The 18,463-nt window shown below is 34.1% G+C and overlaps 1 protein-coding gene and 1 long non-coding RNA gene across 2 annotated transcripts; both read left to right on the forward strand.

The window, feature by feature from the left end:
• The first annotated feature begins 467 nt into the window (after window positions 1–467).
• Window positions 468–6,190, forward strand: LOC115962539 (stearoyl-[acyl-carrier-protein] 9-desaturase, chloroplastic-like). The gene is made up of 3 exons (XM_031081393.1): window positions 468–701; window positions 2,933–3,428; window positions 5,470–6,190. The coding sequence occupies exons 1-3, from the start codon at window positions 580–582 to the stop codon at window positions 6,022–6,024; spliced, it is 1,173 nt and encodes a 390-aa protein (XP_030937253.1). The 5' UTR covers window positions 468–579; the 3' UTR covers window positions 6,025–6,190.
• Window positions 6,191–9,366: 3,176 nt separating this feature from the next.
• Window positions 9,367–12,062, forward strand: LOC115962540. The gene is made up of 2 exons (XR_004085467.1): window positions 9,367–9,484; window positions 10,849–12,062. It is a non-coding gene; the product is annotated as an uncharacterized LOC115962540 (long non-coding RNA).
• Window positions 12,063–18,463: the final 6,401 nt, after the last annotated feature.

The raw sequence follows: 18,463 nt of genomic DNA on the forward strand, positions 1-18,463 counted from the left end.
AATCATACTAAAGGTGAACTCAATTATTAACAAGAATCAACCCTCTAAAGTAACCTTAATCAAATCATACTAAAGGTGAACTCAATTAGCAGGGTTTTTTTTTTTTTTTTTTTACCTCGAATATGAGATTTTCAAGATTTAGGTTCAAATTCTGCCGACACCTAAAAATGATTTGTATTTTGACATGATAATAAAAAAAAAAAATCATCATAAAACAAATGTCTTTAGTTGAAATTCTATCATATTTATAATAATAAAAAAAAGATACACCTAATATAATCATTGATTTCTAATAAATTCAACATTTAAAAAAACACTAGTGCCCATTTCATCATCCTTCTAGACATCAATAATGTAATTCCATTAATTCATTAAACTCCCTTAAAAAAGCAACAACAAAAGCAAAAACAGACAAATAGACATTAAACTCTTTCCACCATCCATCTTGTCTTCTTCTACCTCTCTCCCTCACTGATTTCTATGTATATATTCATAATTTCATAACAACTAAGTACTAACCAAGCCCCTTTATCTTAGTGCTTGGTGTTTTGGAGCTAAAAGAGAGGTTAAAGAGAAGACATGGCTTTAATACTCAACTCCTTCAACTTTTGCTTTTTTCCTTCAACACTTGCTCTCTCACTGATGAGAACTCAGAGATCTCCTAAGTTTTCCATGACTTCCCCCCTCTTCTCCAACAAGAAGTAAGATTAAACTTCAAATTCTCTCATCTTTTCACAAGAACTAACATTTTTCATAATTAGAATGAAAGATAGATCAATAACTCATTTGAATTGTTGATTTTCATATCATGTATTATAATATCTTGATATATTTTATTTGCTCTTTATACATGGTATATACGCACACACACAAAGTCACAATGATACCTTCACTTTTTTATTTTATTTAAATTATTAGTATGATCACTTAATTCTTTAGAAATTATAAAAGATATGTTGATACTCATTTTTGCTAAAGACCTGATAGGCCCATGCAAAGCAAATCCTAGGCCCTTGGGACCAATTATCTTTGCTCTGAAATATCTTATTTTATCGTATGAATGGTCCAAGTCCATGTACTTTAATGGAGAAAGTAAATGAAATAGGTATGGAGGGTAAAGACTGAGGCTATTTTGGGTTTAACATGGTCCTAAGATATAAGATATAACACTTGCAAAGTGGGCTGGTGACACTTACAAAATATGAAGGCCTGTGAATATACCCATATGCTGGCCACTTACACACAAAAGGATACCTTCAAGAGTTGCTCTATGTGACTAGAAATTCAGTCTGACTCCGTTTAGTAATAAGAAGCATGCCAACTTCGTTTAATGCTTTATGACAAGCTTTGGCAAATTTAACAGGTTCTCCAGGTGTCATTTTTGGCCCAGAAGAGTTCAACAAATTAAGGCTAGTAAAAATATGACCCAAACTATGATTAAACCAACCTACCATAAAACCTAAGCAAAAACAAAATTGAAGCTTTCCATCTTATCATGGATCTTAAGAGCATCTCAGATTTAATTCAAAGCCTTGCATTAATAACCCAATAATACCCATCTTACCTAAGACACTTACTCAATTCAACACTTAAGAACATTTGAGATAAGAGCTCTTAGGGTGTGTTCGGTAGAGTGGATTTTAGAGAGAATGAAAAAAAAAAAAAAAAAAAAAAAAAAAAAAGAGGGAGAGAAAACTTTTTAGAAAGTTTTTGGTTGAGAGGGGGAGAGAGGAAAATGATGGTGGGGCCCAAGTAATTTTTTCCTGAACTCACCAAAAACAAAAAGTTCTCTTTCCAAAATGAGGAGAAAATTAAGTAGAGGAAGTTTGATAGGCAAATGACGAAAATGCCCACGTGTACTTGCACATGGGCTTGTCTAGTACATTGTTTGTTTGTTTTTTTGTTTTTTTTGTCTGTAGTCTGTACGTTGCCTCTAGTAAATGACGAAAACTTCGCCGAAGTTTGGTCTGTACGTTGTTGCCTTTGGTCTGTAAGTTGCCTCTAGTAAATGACGAAAACTTTTTTTTTTCTTTTACTTTCTTTTGTTTTTGTTTTTGTTTAGATGTAATTTTTTTTTCTAGACATGATTTTTTTTTTTTGGTCACTTTTTTGTTTTAATGGGGCATCATTTTTTAACAAGGGTATATAAGTAAATTTAAACAAACACATTTTTTCCATTCCTCCACTTTTCCACTTCCAACCAAACAAAAAAGAAAAAAATTAAAATCTTTTATATCCTCTCATTTTTTCACTCCCCCACCATTTTATATTCTCCAACTATTCTACCTTTTCAACCAAACAGACCCTTAAGGGTATATTGTACATGTGGCAGCACAATAGCTCTCTCTCTCTCTCTCTCTCACTCTCTCTCTCTCTCTCTCTCTCTCTCTCTCTCATAGTTTTACCATCTTATTTGCTTTCCTCATCTTGTTGTATTTGACACAAATAGATATTGAAAGTATTTTTCATCTATTTTAGCTATTGTGAGTTCATTTTTTTGAGTTGTTTTCTTTGCTATGTGCCATTACTCTCTATTGGACATCTATAATGAGTTTTGGACTTGACACCCTTCTCTTTTGAGCTGAGGTTAGTTGGGCCAATTCCCTTTTTGCTTGGGCTCACCTAAAATCAACCCCTAGTTTAAATTATACACCTTATTAGTAGATGATGCATACGTTTGTTCATGCTATTTGGCATAGCAATTCGAAATCACTTTATTTTATTTTAAGTTTTTTATGATCCAGTTTTTAATAAACTTTTATTTTTAATATAGGTAAAAAATATTTAAACAACTCCATTCTCATAAAATATAAAGCTAAAAATTATTGTGTACCAAACAGATATACATAGACAAACAATTGTTTTCATATTGCATTTTCGCTTCAACATCCTGATATTAATTACTTATCTCTCCTTTTTTGTTGGAATTTAGAGAAGCAGAAGGGGGTTTAGACCATCTTGGTGAATTCAATGTGAGCCTAGCTTGCTCCATGCCACCTAAGAAGGTTGAAATTTTCAAATCTATGGAGAATTGGGCTAAAAACAATGTCCTAACTCTCCTAAAACCTGTCAAGGAATGTTGGCAACCACAAGATTTTTTGCCAGATCCTACCTCAAATGGATTTATTGAGCAAGTCCATGAACTAAGAAAGAGAACAAGAGACATTCCAGATGAGTACTTTGTTGCCTTAGTTGGTGATATGATCACAGAAGAAGCCCTTCCAACTTACCAAACTCGAATTAATTCCATAGAATGTTTTCATGATGAAACAGGTGTAGATAACACTCCTTGGGCAATTTGGAATAGGGCATGGAGTGCAGAAGAAAACAGACATGGTGATCTTCTCAATAAATACCTTTTCCTTTCTGGAAGAGTGGACATGAAACAAATTGAGAAGACAACACAATACTTGATTCGGTCAGGAATGGTAAGATATGCAACATAATTATTTTAAAACCTCTTAAATTTTAAGAAATTGAGATTTTAATAATTTAACTGTTATTTTAACATTTTTTTTTACACCATCTTATATAAATATATATATATACACACACAATTTTGTGTGTGTGTGTGTGAGAGAGAGAGAGAGAGAGAGAGAGAGATGTATTAATTAATTAATTATAATAATAGGAATATTTCATTTTTATTTATAAGTTTTTAAAATAAATAACAACTATTAAAATCTTTAAAAACATATCAAATTAAAACAGACAAGTATGTAGAAGAGTCTCTAGCTTGTCCAACATGGACATGTTGGAGGTTTTAAAGTGTTCATATTTCTTTGCCCATAATTGTTCTAATTTTCACTTTTGATAATCACATAGATGCAACTCCTATCAAACCGGTTCTTGGTTTTTAAAGGATTTGGTTTATCTCTAGTACTTTTTAAAATGAAATCTCTTTTTATTTTAATGAGAAACTGTCACACCACCCATTAACTAAATAAAAGGTGGAGAATAAAACCCACTATCACTTACCATTGTATACTTAAAACAAAAAGAGATATCCAATTGAAAATATACTGAAGGTAAGCCAAGAACATCCTAAATAAAATTTTGAGCCCATTAAAAAAAAAAAAAAATTGACCTCTCAAAAATTGTGGTCTATTGAAGATTGAACCAAAAAATTGCAAGAAATGTATTGTTCACAACATTTCCACCAACACTTTCTCAATAAATCTAAGTGTTTTGTTGTTACTGACTGTTACTAATAGATAAAAAAAGTAATTTTAGTGGTATATATATTATAACTAGTAGCAAATTGCCACATAGGATTTGTTGTGAAAATTTTGTGGACGTAACATTTCTCAAAAATTTTCCAAACAAAAAAATTAACCTAAAAGCCCAAATCAAATATTTAATTGTGACGTTTTAATTTTTTTAAATGAATATTTTAAAATCGCTGTTTTTTTATATTAAAAATGCATATTTTTAAATTTATAATCGGTTAGTGCTTGTTTTAGTCTTTAGTTTGAATTTGTTGGATTTATATGATATATCTTGTATATATGCATATGCACTAAAATAATGCACCAATGCTTTATTGAACATGATTAATGTAATGGTTTAATGCTAAGTTGAATATATTGAATGAACTTATAGTTTCCCATTTATTCTTTTGCTATCATTTCTATTGCAAGATTTATTTTCTAAGAAAATTTGTATTGACTTGAATAATATTTTTTTGGATCCTAGGCTATGAGAAAATGTCTCATCTTTTTATCCTAATGATCATGATGAAATAATTAAAAAGAGCATATTGACAAAGAAGTTCTTGTCAACCTCTTTGTCATGATTTTTCTTTTTAAAAAAAATGTGGAACTTTGCATCGATTTAATCATAATTAGTTTAAATAATACAAAAATTTTATGGAAAATATCATAAAAAAGTATGATGTATTTTGTTTATATTGTTACTTATTTAGGCAAGATGTTGGTAATTGAATGAGAAATCAGTATTTTAATGATTGTTTGATTGAGTACATTGAAAAAATGTAGCTAATAATATTAATAATGAAACTATCATATAATGATTTCAAAATAAGAAAAACTCATAGAAAGAAATTTTTTAAACTTTATGCATTTGTGCTTATTTATTTATTTATTTTTTGTAATCTCGTTATATTCAAGTTTTATTTTTATTATATTTTGTTTAATTTAAGTTTCTTAATGACCACCCGACAAATATTCCTTCAGTGGCCACTATCTTTGACCAAATTGTTAACTTGATTTAAATACAATAATTATAACTCTCTTTAATACTATGTCACATGGAGTTTGCATCTAAGCCTAAATTGCCATTGAGGAGTTAAGCCTTGCTATCATATTACATTTAGATAACCTTGCTTAAGATGTTCCTTATACGATTTCCACATGTTTAATGCCCTTAAAAGTTATAATGTTGGGTGGAGATCTATTGTCTTAAAATTCATATAATTCTTGTTAATGTCTAATTGCATTTTGCGCCTAGGATATTGGCACCAGGGAAGATCCATACCTTTCGACCATTTACACATCATTTCAAGAACGAGCAGCATTTATCTCCCATGGGAACACAGCCAAGCTGGCCATGCAACATGGGGACATAAAGCTTGCCCAAGTATGTGGTATAATTGCCTCGGATGAGAAGCGCCATGAAAGTGCTTATACAAAAATAGCTGAGAAGCTTTTTGAGATCGATCCAAATGAAATGGTCATAGCCTTTGCAGACATGATGAGGAGGAAAATCTCAATGCCAGCCCATTTGATGTATGATGGCCATGACCATAATCTTTTTGATCACTATGCAATTGTTGCATCAAGGATTGGGGTCTACACAGCTAGGGACTATAGAGAAATTTTGGAACTTTTGGTGGCTAAATGGAAGGTAGAGAAGCTAACTGGACTTACAAGTGAGGGACAAGAAGCCCAAGACTATGTATGTAGGTTGACTCAAAGGATGAGAAGGCTAGAGGAGAGAGCTATTGCAAAGGCCCAAAAAGCACCCACCATTCCTTTTAGCTGGATTTCTGGTAGAGTGGTATAGCTAGCTTATTAGATGGGTCCAATTCAAAAAATTTGTGGAGGCAGCTTTTGAGCTTCTTGTCCCAACTCTAATGTGGTTAATTATGGGTAATAAAGAAAAAGTTATGAGTTTATGTAAAAATAATAGCCAGTTACTCATAGTCTACCATATCAAAGTTTGTGGTGAAAGTTGTAACACAAAAATTGTGGTCCTATAACAACTTGGTCCTATTTCCTTTTACCTTCTTTTCACTTTTTTTTTTTAATATCTTAAATATTACAATAAACAGGCAGGAGATTGGGAACTTGGTTGTCCACGTAAAGAAGTTCGAGCAATGTCACTTAGCTACAATTAAAATAAAATCACAAAAATAAAAGTCCTTATGTTTGATTATATGAACAAAATAAAGTACAAATCATATCTTGAATTATAAAGGATAAGGTGGTGGTGTTCTTAGCCCTCTCTAATTATAACCAAAGAATTTTATTTAGATTAATGTTAGATTTATAAAGAATAAAATCATTCTCAAAAGTTTGTGTCATCTTATAGATTGACATGACAGCTTATGTTACAGAGTTTGAATTTGGTAAGGATAGGGTGTAAAACATATGTTTTACACTATCTAATAAGAGATTATCATATCAGCATTTTACTTAAAATTCAATACATTCTACCACACCTAAAAACATCTTAATAAACTCTTAATTTGGTTGGATTTATATACAGATATTAAAATTAATTGGGTATGGTTATACTTATTCTTAAATACAATTCCACATTGATTGTTTTGTTAAACTTTTTACATACATTTGTACCACCACCATAATCCCACCGTAACTAGTAAATATCTTGTGATTATGTTTTGTGGAGTTAGCCACTCATATATTATGAGACCCATTCATGTGTGAGACCCATAATCTCTTAGTAGTCCACAAACCAACAATCTATGAGTGGGTGGACTCATTAGATATTGAATCTATTGATCTCCTCGACGGTTCTCTTTATAATCTTCTCAAAACTTCTATATATATATATAGAGAGTTGGGTTCAAGTTACACCTGGTGTAATTCTAAGTAATGTTATACCACCTAATAACTTGATATAAAATTCATACTTTGAAAATCCCACTATTGAATTACATGTTCTATATGTTCTTAACAATCATGCTAATTTTCATGTCAATTGGATGTTATTTACCATTTGATCCATAAACTCATCTTTTATGCATTATTTTAAACTAAAAAAACTTGAATTTAAAAAATTTATTGATGACATAGATATTAATCTTTGATCATCTTGAAATTTTGTAAGCATGGAGAACATATGAAGATAATGTAATTTAACGGTAGATTTATCAAAATTTACATCCAATTAAAAAATATTGAGTGGTGTAACATTACTTAGAGTTACACCAGGTGTAATTTGAACCCAACTCATATATATATATATATAGTTAATTTCTTGCTACAATTTTAGGCTAATTTTTTTTATATATAAATATCTTGATTTGAACTTTAAGTGGAAAAAAAAGTTTTGGAGTTTTTGGTAAGGATCGAAATATTGTTAATTAAAGCACATATAATACTGATGATGTGAGAAAAATCTAAACCACTTACTAATAAATGGTTGGTATTTTCAAATTTTTATGGTAAAAAAATCCTTAAAATGTTGAGAATCTCAATCTAATAATGATGTGCCGAGAGATTTGTAACTTAACTCACACCTCTAAAAACAAGAGGTGTTACGTTATTATTAATTTTAATTTGAATTCAAAACTTAAATTACTTTTTTACTCATCCGTAATAACCAATAACAATCTGCCACTTAAGATTTGTTGTGAAAATGTTGTGGATGTAGCATTTATTATAAAAAAATATATATAGGAACTCATGTTTCATAAGAATCAAAGGAAAGCTGCTACATCTCCCTCAAAAAAAAAAAAAAAAAAAAAAAAAAAAAAAAAGGGAAAGTTGCTACAAGATGCACGTTTAATACCTTGGGCTCGATGCCATTGAATTGATCCCATTAACATTTTGCTGCAACTTGATACCCATTCTGTCGAGATAAAGAATCTTCCATTGCTGACTAGAATGAACAAATACTATCTCATCATCACTAATTAACCAAAGCAGAAATAAAGGTTACAATTAGAGGGACAAATCAAGAGTCCATTGTCCAAGGGCTTGGGCCTTTGGGATTCCCTTGATTTTGGGTATAAGTGAAGGTTTCGGTCAGCTCAAGGACGCAACAAGGAAGAAAGTGAGACTAACCGGCCAAAATAGAAAGTTATAGACTAAAACCTTCCAAAACAAATTTATCAGTATGACAGTATCCCATCCTTTGAAAAAAAAAAAAACTCCTCCCATCAAAATCTAATTGCATGCACATGCACTGCTTAGTTCTTCCACTCTTACCAGAACCTTACTCACCCGTGCTTTTCTTTATTCACAAAGATTTTGGTTTCCAATATAATTTGACATGCAGGCTACTCCAAATGAGATTCCAAATCTCACAGGTTTGAATGGCACAAGCTAAGCCACAAGCCTGTGGGGGTTGGGATCAAAACTCCTTGTAGCCAAGAAAAGTACTTTTTTACCTTATTGATTAACCCACTCTATCCTCTAATATTTTTATTATTTATTTATTTTTTATTTTTTATTTTTTTTTGTTATTTTGGATTTTGGGCGTTAATGTTTGCTTTTAGGTTGGGAGTGGCAAGATATGACCTAATTAAAGGCCCATTTTGCAGGAGTGTCCAGCCCAACTTCCTATTTTCTCTTAACCAATTTAGGACGTGTTTAGAGTGCACCACAAAGATATTGGCTTGAAGATGCTCATTACCAGTAGAAGTGAAATGAATAGATAATATATTTTCATGTAATTCACGTGGATTTGGTATTATATAGAATGTTATTTGGAAAACATCGTTCCATCAATGCTTTTAACAGAATGTACCTAATATTAGGGTACAAAGGATTGGTTGTCCAAAATAAATAATGGCATGTTTTAAGCTAACTTATCTTAATTGGATGAGCTCCTAAAAGAAATCTAATTGACATGTTATGTAGATTGTAGATAAAATAAAATAGAATAAAGGAAACAATACGATATAGATCTCTATTATCATTTCTCTCATACATGTCAATTCCAAATGACTATAGCTCTATCCTTTACTTTCAAAATCGAAACTGTCATTTCCATGTAGGAAGAAATTAAATTCAGAGCACGAAATACATAATCACACATAAAGAGTGATTAACAATCTTCCACTTTTTTCAGGCTCATCTAGATGGCGTTTAGTGAGGCTTTCTTGTCACTTACATAAGTGAAGTTGGTGTATTTGGTAAGGAATAAGGACTAAGAATGAAATCAAAGGCTGAGAACAGAAAGAAATGGTTTTAAAACTCAATCATACATTTATACTCCCATCCAACATTTCACGTGGTAGCCAACCCGTGGCTTCCACTTCTCCACCTCTAAAGTGAGTTTCTGTGTTCTTTGAATTATTTATTCTCTCCAAAAAGGGGTTTTGGTAAGTTCCATTCACACCCCTTGAATTTTGAGTTAATGCTAACTAGGTCTAAGATATTTGAAAAAAAATAGCTAATTGTTTAAGAACTAAGTTGGTCATAGGGACCAAATTGGCTAGTTTTGAAAATTTTTGAACTTGGTTGGCATTAACCGAGACCTCAGGTGTGTAAGTGGAATTTACCTTTCTTTTTTTTTTTCTTTTTTTTTTGTTTAATTGAGTTAAATATATATCATTTTTATTTAGCCATCGTCCTTCAAAGATCAAACTTCAAACCCCCAATATGTGTTATAGAGTCTAATATTTGATGTGAAGTTATTGCTCCAAAGTTCGGAGTTTAGATCATGATGATGATAGTAAAAAAATTTATCTACCATAAGAAAACTTAAGTCTCACATACATTTTATCTCAAAATCGTGTAATTAAGTGGGGTTCACGTGATAAAGGTAGTGATAATGATACCTTTGTAGTGCCCCATGTTAGTGATTTGAAGTTGAAACTCCCCTCCTCCTCAACCACAATCTTTCTATTCAAAAGAGTTGTGAGAATAAGTTTTTTTTTTTTTGAGAAACGAGTTGTAAGAATAATTAATTAGTACATATATATCGGTTTTTATTAGTGAAAGGAATTATGCATACATTAAATGTATTAAATAATTATTGGACTGTATAGGCCTCCTTTTTTCTTCTTCTTCTTTTTTGGGGGTAAATTCTAGACCCCATATTATAACTTCATCTTTTTCGGGTCTAAGTACTGTATTGTAGGGAGGTGCATATCATGGTTTCCTTGCTACTTTTTGTCACTAATTACTGGTTTTCCTACTGAAGTAATCACGAATTTTAAGGGTGTAATATGCGTGTGACAAGAATATGAAGGATTAATTGACGTGGGACATCTTCAGCAAAAAAAAAAAAATTGACGTGGGACATCAAAACCAATTACTTTTAATACATGCTAGTCAAGCCGACTATGGCTTTGCACATACAAACACCTAAATTTTATTTCTTTTGTTCAATGTTAGAGTTGGAAATAATCTCAAAAAATCGTTTGACCCTTCACAAGAGCTCATGCTTGGAGTAACCCGTTCCATGCCACCTGAAAAAAGTTGAAATCTTCAAGTGTATGGAGGATTGGGCTAGAGATAACATTTTGACTCTACTTAAACCGGTTGAAAAATGTTGGTGATGATGCCAAAATCGCCAGTCGTGGTGATCGTCCAGACATCAAAACCAATTACTTTTAATACATGCTAGTCAAGCCGACTATGGCTTTGCACATACAAACACCTAAATTTTATTTCTTTTGTTCAATGTTAGAGTGGGAAATAATCTCAAAAAATCGTTTAACCCTTCACAAGAGCTCAGGCTTGGAGTAACCCCTTCCATGCCACCTGAAAAAGTTGAAATCTTCAAGTGTATGGAGGATTGGGCTAGAGATAACATTTTGACTCTACTTAAACCGGTTGAAAAATGTTGGTGATGATGCCAAAATCGCCAGTCGTGGTGATTGTCCAGATAGGAAGTCGCTCAAGGTTGTCAGATGACCTGCACGAGAACAATAAGAGAATTTCCACTCGAAAGGCCACTAGTGTGGTGCCAGCCACTGAGCCTTCGATGGCAAAGTCAAATGACTAAGGAATAGTGGTAATGATAAGAGCTTTGATTTTGCTATATGTGGATAAAAATAAATTCGTACATCTCTTTGGGATTTGAGGCCCTGTATATATACAGGGCCTTCCCTTCTAGCCGTTGGTGGCATTTAATGGTGTCTTGAATGTCCTTCCATAATGCCCCTGGATGAATTTAACCAGGTAGATTTGATATCTTCTCCAATGACCTTATTTCCTGCATTTAGTGGTGAGTAACGGCATTCCATTTAATATGGGCTTAATGGTGATTTCCCTTGTCTAGCATAGACTTATCTGGACGAAGGGATTTATTGGTTTCGTCAGCTGCTTCCTTATTCCATGATCGTTAAGACACGTAATGACGATCCTAGGAATACGAAGGGTTACTTTTTGCTGGTCACGACTTTTGGGATTCCCTCTTCTTTTGCATTTATTACGACATGACGGTGATGCACATGTTGTGCTCTGATTTTTTGGGAGTGGCACTTTTTTCTAAGAAAAACTCTTAAGCTTCCCATGGTTTCCGTTTTCTGAGGGAGCTTTTTAAACTTCTTCTTCTTCCTCTTTACTTTACTCTTCTTTTTTCCTGCTCTGCGTTTTTCTTCCTTTGAACAGAAGTTTGCTCAAAATTATCAAAACTTGGCTTGAGGGGGCAAAGGGAGCATGGCTTGAAGAATTACAAAATGTCCTTTGGGCATATAGGACGGCCACAAGAGTTCTAACAGAAGAAACATCATTCAGATTGGCATTTGGCACTGTGGCCGTCATACCAGTGGAAGTGGGACTGACTAACTTCCGAGTCAAAACTTATGAAGACCAGAAGAACTAGCAGGAGCTTAACAGCAACTTAGACCTAATTGGTGAAGTCAAAGAAGGAGCTATGAAGCAAATGACCAAACACAAGAAAGCAATGACCATACACTACAACAAAAAGTTTAAGGTAAGAAGGTTCAACACAAGAGACCTCGTCCTTAGGAAGGTATTGCAGGCAACAAAGGACCCATCCCAAGGAAAATTGGGACCAACCTAGGAAGGCCCCTAGAAGTAATCTGCCACTCCAGAGAAGGCTCCAACTACCTAAAGTCTTTAGACAGCCAGGAATTGTCTTGACCATGGAACATAGAACACTTGAAGAAATACTACCAGTAAGGAATGCTTTACATTTCAAGTTGCCTAATTTTCATATTAATATGTACGACAATTATTATTTTTGTCATTCATAGATCAATAATACATGAAAACATTATCAATGAGTATTTATCAATGATTATCCATGAGTTATTTATCAATGAAAATATGTGCAACACTAGGAGTTACCCTTGGAAGACGTACCAAGGATTTTCGTCATTAAAATTTCAAACCAAAAGCTATTCCTACACAGCCAACGGCGTCATAGCCATCAAAGTTGTTAATACACAACTACCAAAGTCGACTAAATCAGAGTTGTTTAAACACAACCATCATTCAAGCATGAATGAACAAAAAAACGGTTAACCTAAAAATGCTCCAATACCACGACTTTAAGTCACGAGTACAGCGCACTATCGTCATTCAAACATGACTCAATAAAAAACTATTCAAACACAGCTAAAAATAATAAGTTTTTCAAACATAACTAACACTGTCATTCAAACATGACTAAAAAAAAAGCTGTTCAAACACAACTAAAAATAATAAGTTGTTCAAACACAATTAACATCGTCATTCAAACATGACTCAATAAAAAATTGTTTAAACACAACTAAAAATAACTAGTTGTTCCAATGTTTAAACACAACTAAAAATAACTAGTTGTTCAAACACAACTAAGATTGTCATTTAAACATGACTCAATAAAAAGTTGTTTAAACGCAACTAAGAGTAATAAGTTGTTCAAATACAACTAACACCGTCATTCAAACATGACTCAATGAAAAGCTGTTCAAACACAACTAAAAAATACTAAATTGTTCAAACACAACTAAAATTGTCATTCAAATATGACTCAATAAAGAGTTGTTTTAACACAACTAAAGATGAAAAGCTGTTCAAACACCAGCTAAGTGCAAAAAGTTGTTTCAACATAACCAATATCGTCATAAAAGGTTGTCTAAACACAACTAAGCATAAAAAAGTTCTTTACTACAGCTAAGCGTGAAGTTCATAAACTTACTTATCATTGTTAGAGAAAGGATCTATGCCCAAAACATACGGGCCCAAAGAAATTATTCAGGTGAATTGCTCAAAACAACGTGTTATGACATATATGAATCATGTTAGGAACATATGTCAATATAGAATTGGTTAATCCTTTGACAAAATGCACTTTACTTATAATTGGGTAGATTTAAGATGTGTTTAATGTTTCAAGGAACAAGAGTTCAAGTCCAAGTGTTAAAACCATGCAAGTCTGTCCAAGAAACAAGTGAAGAAGTGTTGGATTTTAAAACTCGACATATAGCTCGACAGATAGCATCTATCGAGGTTTAAAAGGCAGTTTAGCCCGATACTTGACAGCTGCTCGATAGATACCCTATCTATCGAGATCTATGAAAATCAGATTTTCAGTTTTGTTTTTCATCCAATCTGTGTATACATGTTTGGGCTTTCTTTTCTCACAACCCTAAACATATATAAGAATTATTTTAATGGCTGTCATAGCTGATGCAAGTGAGTACAACTTGATGCAAAAGTTTTTCACAAGCATATTGTGACTGGAGACAATTTGCCCTAGTTCATCTTTCTCTTCAAGAATCTGCTGCGTTTGTACGCCGTAGGGTTTTGTAACCAAGGAGTTTCGTGATCTTCATCGTGTGGATGAATTAAAGAACTTTGCTACTAATATCTTTCTCAAATTGGTGTGTAAGCTGCATACTGGGATTCACGCATCAATTGGTTAGTCATGTATTGGGATCCGTGCATTAAAAGGAGAGATTGTCACTACAGAACAAGTCCAATTAGATATTGAGGTAAGGGTTCAACTGTAGGTTGGTATAAGGTACTGGGATTCCTTTACTTGTAACCGCTTGTTGTGATAATAGTGAATTCTCGGGAGTGATGACCTTAAAATTACTCGGTGGGGTTTTTGCCGTGTAGGTTTTCCTCATTTGTAAACAAATCACCATGTCTACTTAATTTTCCGCTACATAGTAACTTAGTTGGTGATTTGTTTGTGCTACCACTTGTATTGCATGTTAATTAACTTAATTAATTCACTTGGCTAATTTGTCACAAGGGTTCAATACATTCTTGGTCTATTACAACGAGCCCATAAGAAGACATTGTTTCTGTCTTACACATAAAAAAAAAAAAAATGATAAATCACTGTTTGTCTGGAGTAGGATCTGCAAGAGTTATGGGCGCGGCCTCTTCAGTCACCTTTGTAATGGTTGTGGCTTCTTCCATTATATTTTCAGCTGTAGCCTCAAAAGGACGATCAGATAGGAGCTCCTTCTCAACATCACCAATAACTAGACTAGAAAGGTCCAAGTCAGGGTGATGCTTTGTCATCCATTTCCGGAGAAGATTGAAGCCTTCCACGTAATACCCACACAGCTCGTTTGAGTATTCGTCAGAGTCCTTGAATTCTTGCATTGCCATAGCCCTAACCTTTTGCAACTTAAGTTGCAAATCTCCCATCTACTTATCCTTTAGCTTACAAAAATCTTTCTCCACTTGAAGACTCTTCTCTAAGGCCGCCACGCGTTCTTTGTCATTCTCAGCCTTGACAGCAAGGATGGCGACCTTGTTCTTCAGCGTCTTGTTCTCAGCGGAAAGGGATTTGATCATAGGCTCAACTGTGGATACCTTCTTCTCCAAGTCCAGAAGCTTCCTAGAAACGAACAAAGATTCCCCTAGAGCCTACACATAAAATCACTCTTAGCAAAAAGCAAAACAAAAAAGAAAAAGCAATCTATGTTATCAACACATACCTACATGAGTTTCTGAATGTGGGACGGCATCACTTTGCTGGACGACTTTGCCATCAAAGGGTTTAGGTCATCCACAAAGAGCACCTCATAAGCCTTCACGACAGCAGCATTAGCATCGTCCTAGAAGGAAGGAAGGAAAGGTTTACCACCAACCTTCTTCTTTTCTTAGTCTCATCCCCAACAGAGGCAATTACCTCCAGAGACGAGGTGGGAGAAGCAGGATGCTTAGCAGGAGAATAGGCAGAAGGAGGAGTCACCACGGGATCATCCTTGGAAACGTCCCCTACCTTTAAACGTTTCTTTGAGAGAAGACCACTGACGAGGCCATCTTTGGCTTTCTTCTCTTGAGCCTCAGCCAATTTTTGCTTGATAAATCTAGTTGTCATTCCCGATGAAAAAGAGAGACTATATATATATAAAAGAGAAAGAGAAGAAGAGAAGATGGAACACTCACTTTTTTTTCACAACTTTGAGATTTCTCCGGACCTTACTTGATGGTTCCGAACCCAGGAAATGGAGAAATAACGATTGGGGTGAGACAAGCTCGTCAAAGTCCTTGACGATCTCCAAATATTCATTTACTTTTCAGCACGACGCTGATATCTCTTCTTCAAACGAGGGCGTTGGGAAACTGCAAACAAAAACACAAATATGTCACATACCATTGTCACTCACAAAGAATGAAAAACAATAGAAAGACGAGAAAAACGCACCAGACATGAGGGTTCCCCAACTACGAAAAAACTTGGGGGCTTCATTTAGGTCCTCACCAGGGACGAACTCCCAACCACTTCCAGAAACAAAAAAGAAGTTTGGCTTCCAATTTCGAAGAGACGATGGGTAATCAAGTATTAACCTAGACGTCCTATCCCACGGCTTAAATTCATAGTAGCCAGGGTTTTTGGACTTTTTGAATGATAAAAATGAAGGAACTCGTCTTTCTTGATGGCATCCCCATCATTGGTGGACATCCATTCCACCATGCAAGAAATGACAATCCTCTAAGAATTGGGCACTAATTGTGTTAGAGTAAGGTGCAAATAAGAAAAAAGTTCCATAACAAAAGGCTGAGCAAGGAAACGAAGACCACTAGTAAAGTCTGCCTCGTAGAAATAAACTTCGTCAGCATAAGAGTGACAGACCCTATCCTTGTCACTCGGAATCCTAATCCTAACTAAACTAGGAAACTGGAACCTATCCCTGATTCGCTTCTCATTTTTTCCCGTGAGGGAACACGAGATGTTCCAAACTTTATAAAGGGTGTAAAGGGAAGTTACCTTAGAAATCACATGGTCATCAGACGAGGATAACCCCGTCTCCAACTCACTAGACTTAACCTCAGACATCTTCAGTGACCTAGCTACCTTAGTAGAATGGGAAACCAAAGGGAATAAAGAAGAAAGGACAAAATTATGTGGATAGTCCTCCCCCACGAAGAAACTGACCCACTTGAGACACTTTCCCTATAAAGCCTCAAACAAACAACCTAAGCGAGCAAAAAGAAAGGCTATTGAAGGACAATCAACCCTAACAGAAGAGTAATCTACCATGGAAGAACAGAAAGAGAAACAGGAGCATGAAGAACTTACCAGGGAACGCAGGACATAGAAAGGAAGCTTGAAGGAGAAACAAAACCTAAAATGAAAACTAAACTAGGAAAGATTACAAAGAAAGGGAAACAGGAGGGAAAAATGCAAAATAAGTGACCAAAACACGTGTGGGAAAACTGAGAAGTGTCTGCACGTCGAACACATCCTGACCGTACATGTGGCACTCAACTAGTCAAAAATTAACTTGTCACAAATGCGCAATATATGAAATATGAAGCGTCAGATGAATATGTTCTCATCTCGTCCAACAGATGAAGATTCGAACAAGGGGGCCGCTGATGAGTCAGAAATTTACAATTGTCATTAAGTTGAAACCGTCTTTAACCAAGAGACAATGTCACGCATTTATTATGCTCATTGATGATAAAACATAACGGACGGAGCAACAGTCACAGAATGAGCTGTGAACTTCAGACCAAGATTTTGTAACGTCCTAGCCGATGTACCTAAGCCCTCCAAGCTCCTACTTCAACAAGGCTTCTCGGAACCATGTCTTGTCTAGTTTTTCGAATCTCGCAATACGTCTGATTGCATCCGCCAAGCCTCACTGGCTTCTTTTGGCAATTCCACAAAGTTTCCTAAGCTCCAAAACACTCTTTACACTTTGAATAGGCGTGGGTTGTGTTTGGGTACAAATCTCTTCTCAAGGTATGACAATGGGGGAGGGAAGGAAAAGAGGTTACAATGATTTCTCACTAAGGATGAATAGCTCTCTCTCTAAAAGATGGGTGTGTGTGTGTTGTAGAAAACCTATCTAGGGTTTTTTTTTCTCTAAATAGTCTCTCTTACATTTGTGGGTAATAAGGATATATATAGTATGGGTGAAGGGTAGGGAAGTCACACTTAAAAATCCTCCAAGCAGAATGTTTCGCGACTACCTCGCGGGAAGACCTTACTAGCTAGACACTCGCGAAAATGACAGCGTGGTACGACTCTTCAGCTTCCAGTCATGTGCTCCTCATGTGGCTCTTTTACGGGTTAGCTTCTTGCAAGCTTCTTGCGAAATCCACTGATTCTTCATTTTATACTTGATTCTTCACCAACTTGATACTAAACCCAATAAAATAAAAACCCATAAAATACAAGGAACAAAATTAAAGCAATTACAACAGTTTTGGTCATGGAATAAAGCCAACATAAAACATAATTGTAAATCACAACTTTACAAAAAAAAAAAAATTATTATTAATATAAAATAAAAATCATTAATTTACTAATATTCCTATTATACCCATACTTTATTTTCAAAACTATTTGAAAAGAAAATTAATAAATATTTAAAAAATCAATTTAATTGGAGCACGTTTTTAGTTGCCTCATTAAGAATGACTCTTTTAAAAAAAGCTGATAAATTTATTTAAGGGTAGTTTTGTAAACTTATACATTTTAATGAGGTAGATAAGACAATAAATAATGTTCATTTAAAAAGTTTGACTTTTCAAACAGGATAAACAAATTGAGACGGAGGTAGTACCATAATGTTTTATACCAATAAATGAGTCAAACACCCTAAAATTCACAATACAATAATGTGGATGTAATTTTTTTTTTTTTTTTTTTTGAGAACCAATGTGGATGTAATGTTCACAGGCCAAAATGAGAAATTAACCTTGATTTTCAAATATTATAATTAGTAGGCCATGTTTTCAAACTATATTTTTTACTAGCATCTCGAGTCTTTAAGACTCAATTTTGGCCTATAAATCGAGTCTCAAAGACTCAATTTCCAAGGTCTGTGATCCCGTCTGATGTGGTATTTTTTATACGTGGCGTTCACCTGGAA

The sequence above is a fragment of the Quercus lobata genome, chromosome 10 (assembly GCF_001633185.2).
Source record: "Quercus lobata isolate SW786 chromosome 10, ValleyOak3.0 Primary Assembly, whole genome shotgun sequence".
NCBI classification, from domain to species: Eukaryota; Viridiplantae; Streptophyta; class Magnoliopsida; order Fagales; family Fagaceae; genus Quercus; species Quercus lobata.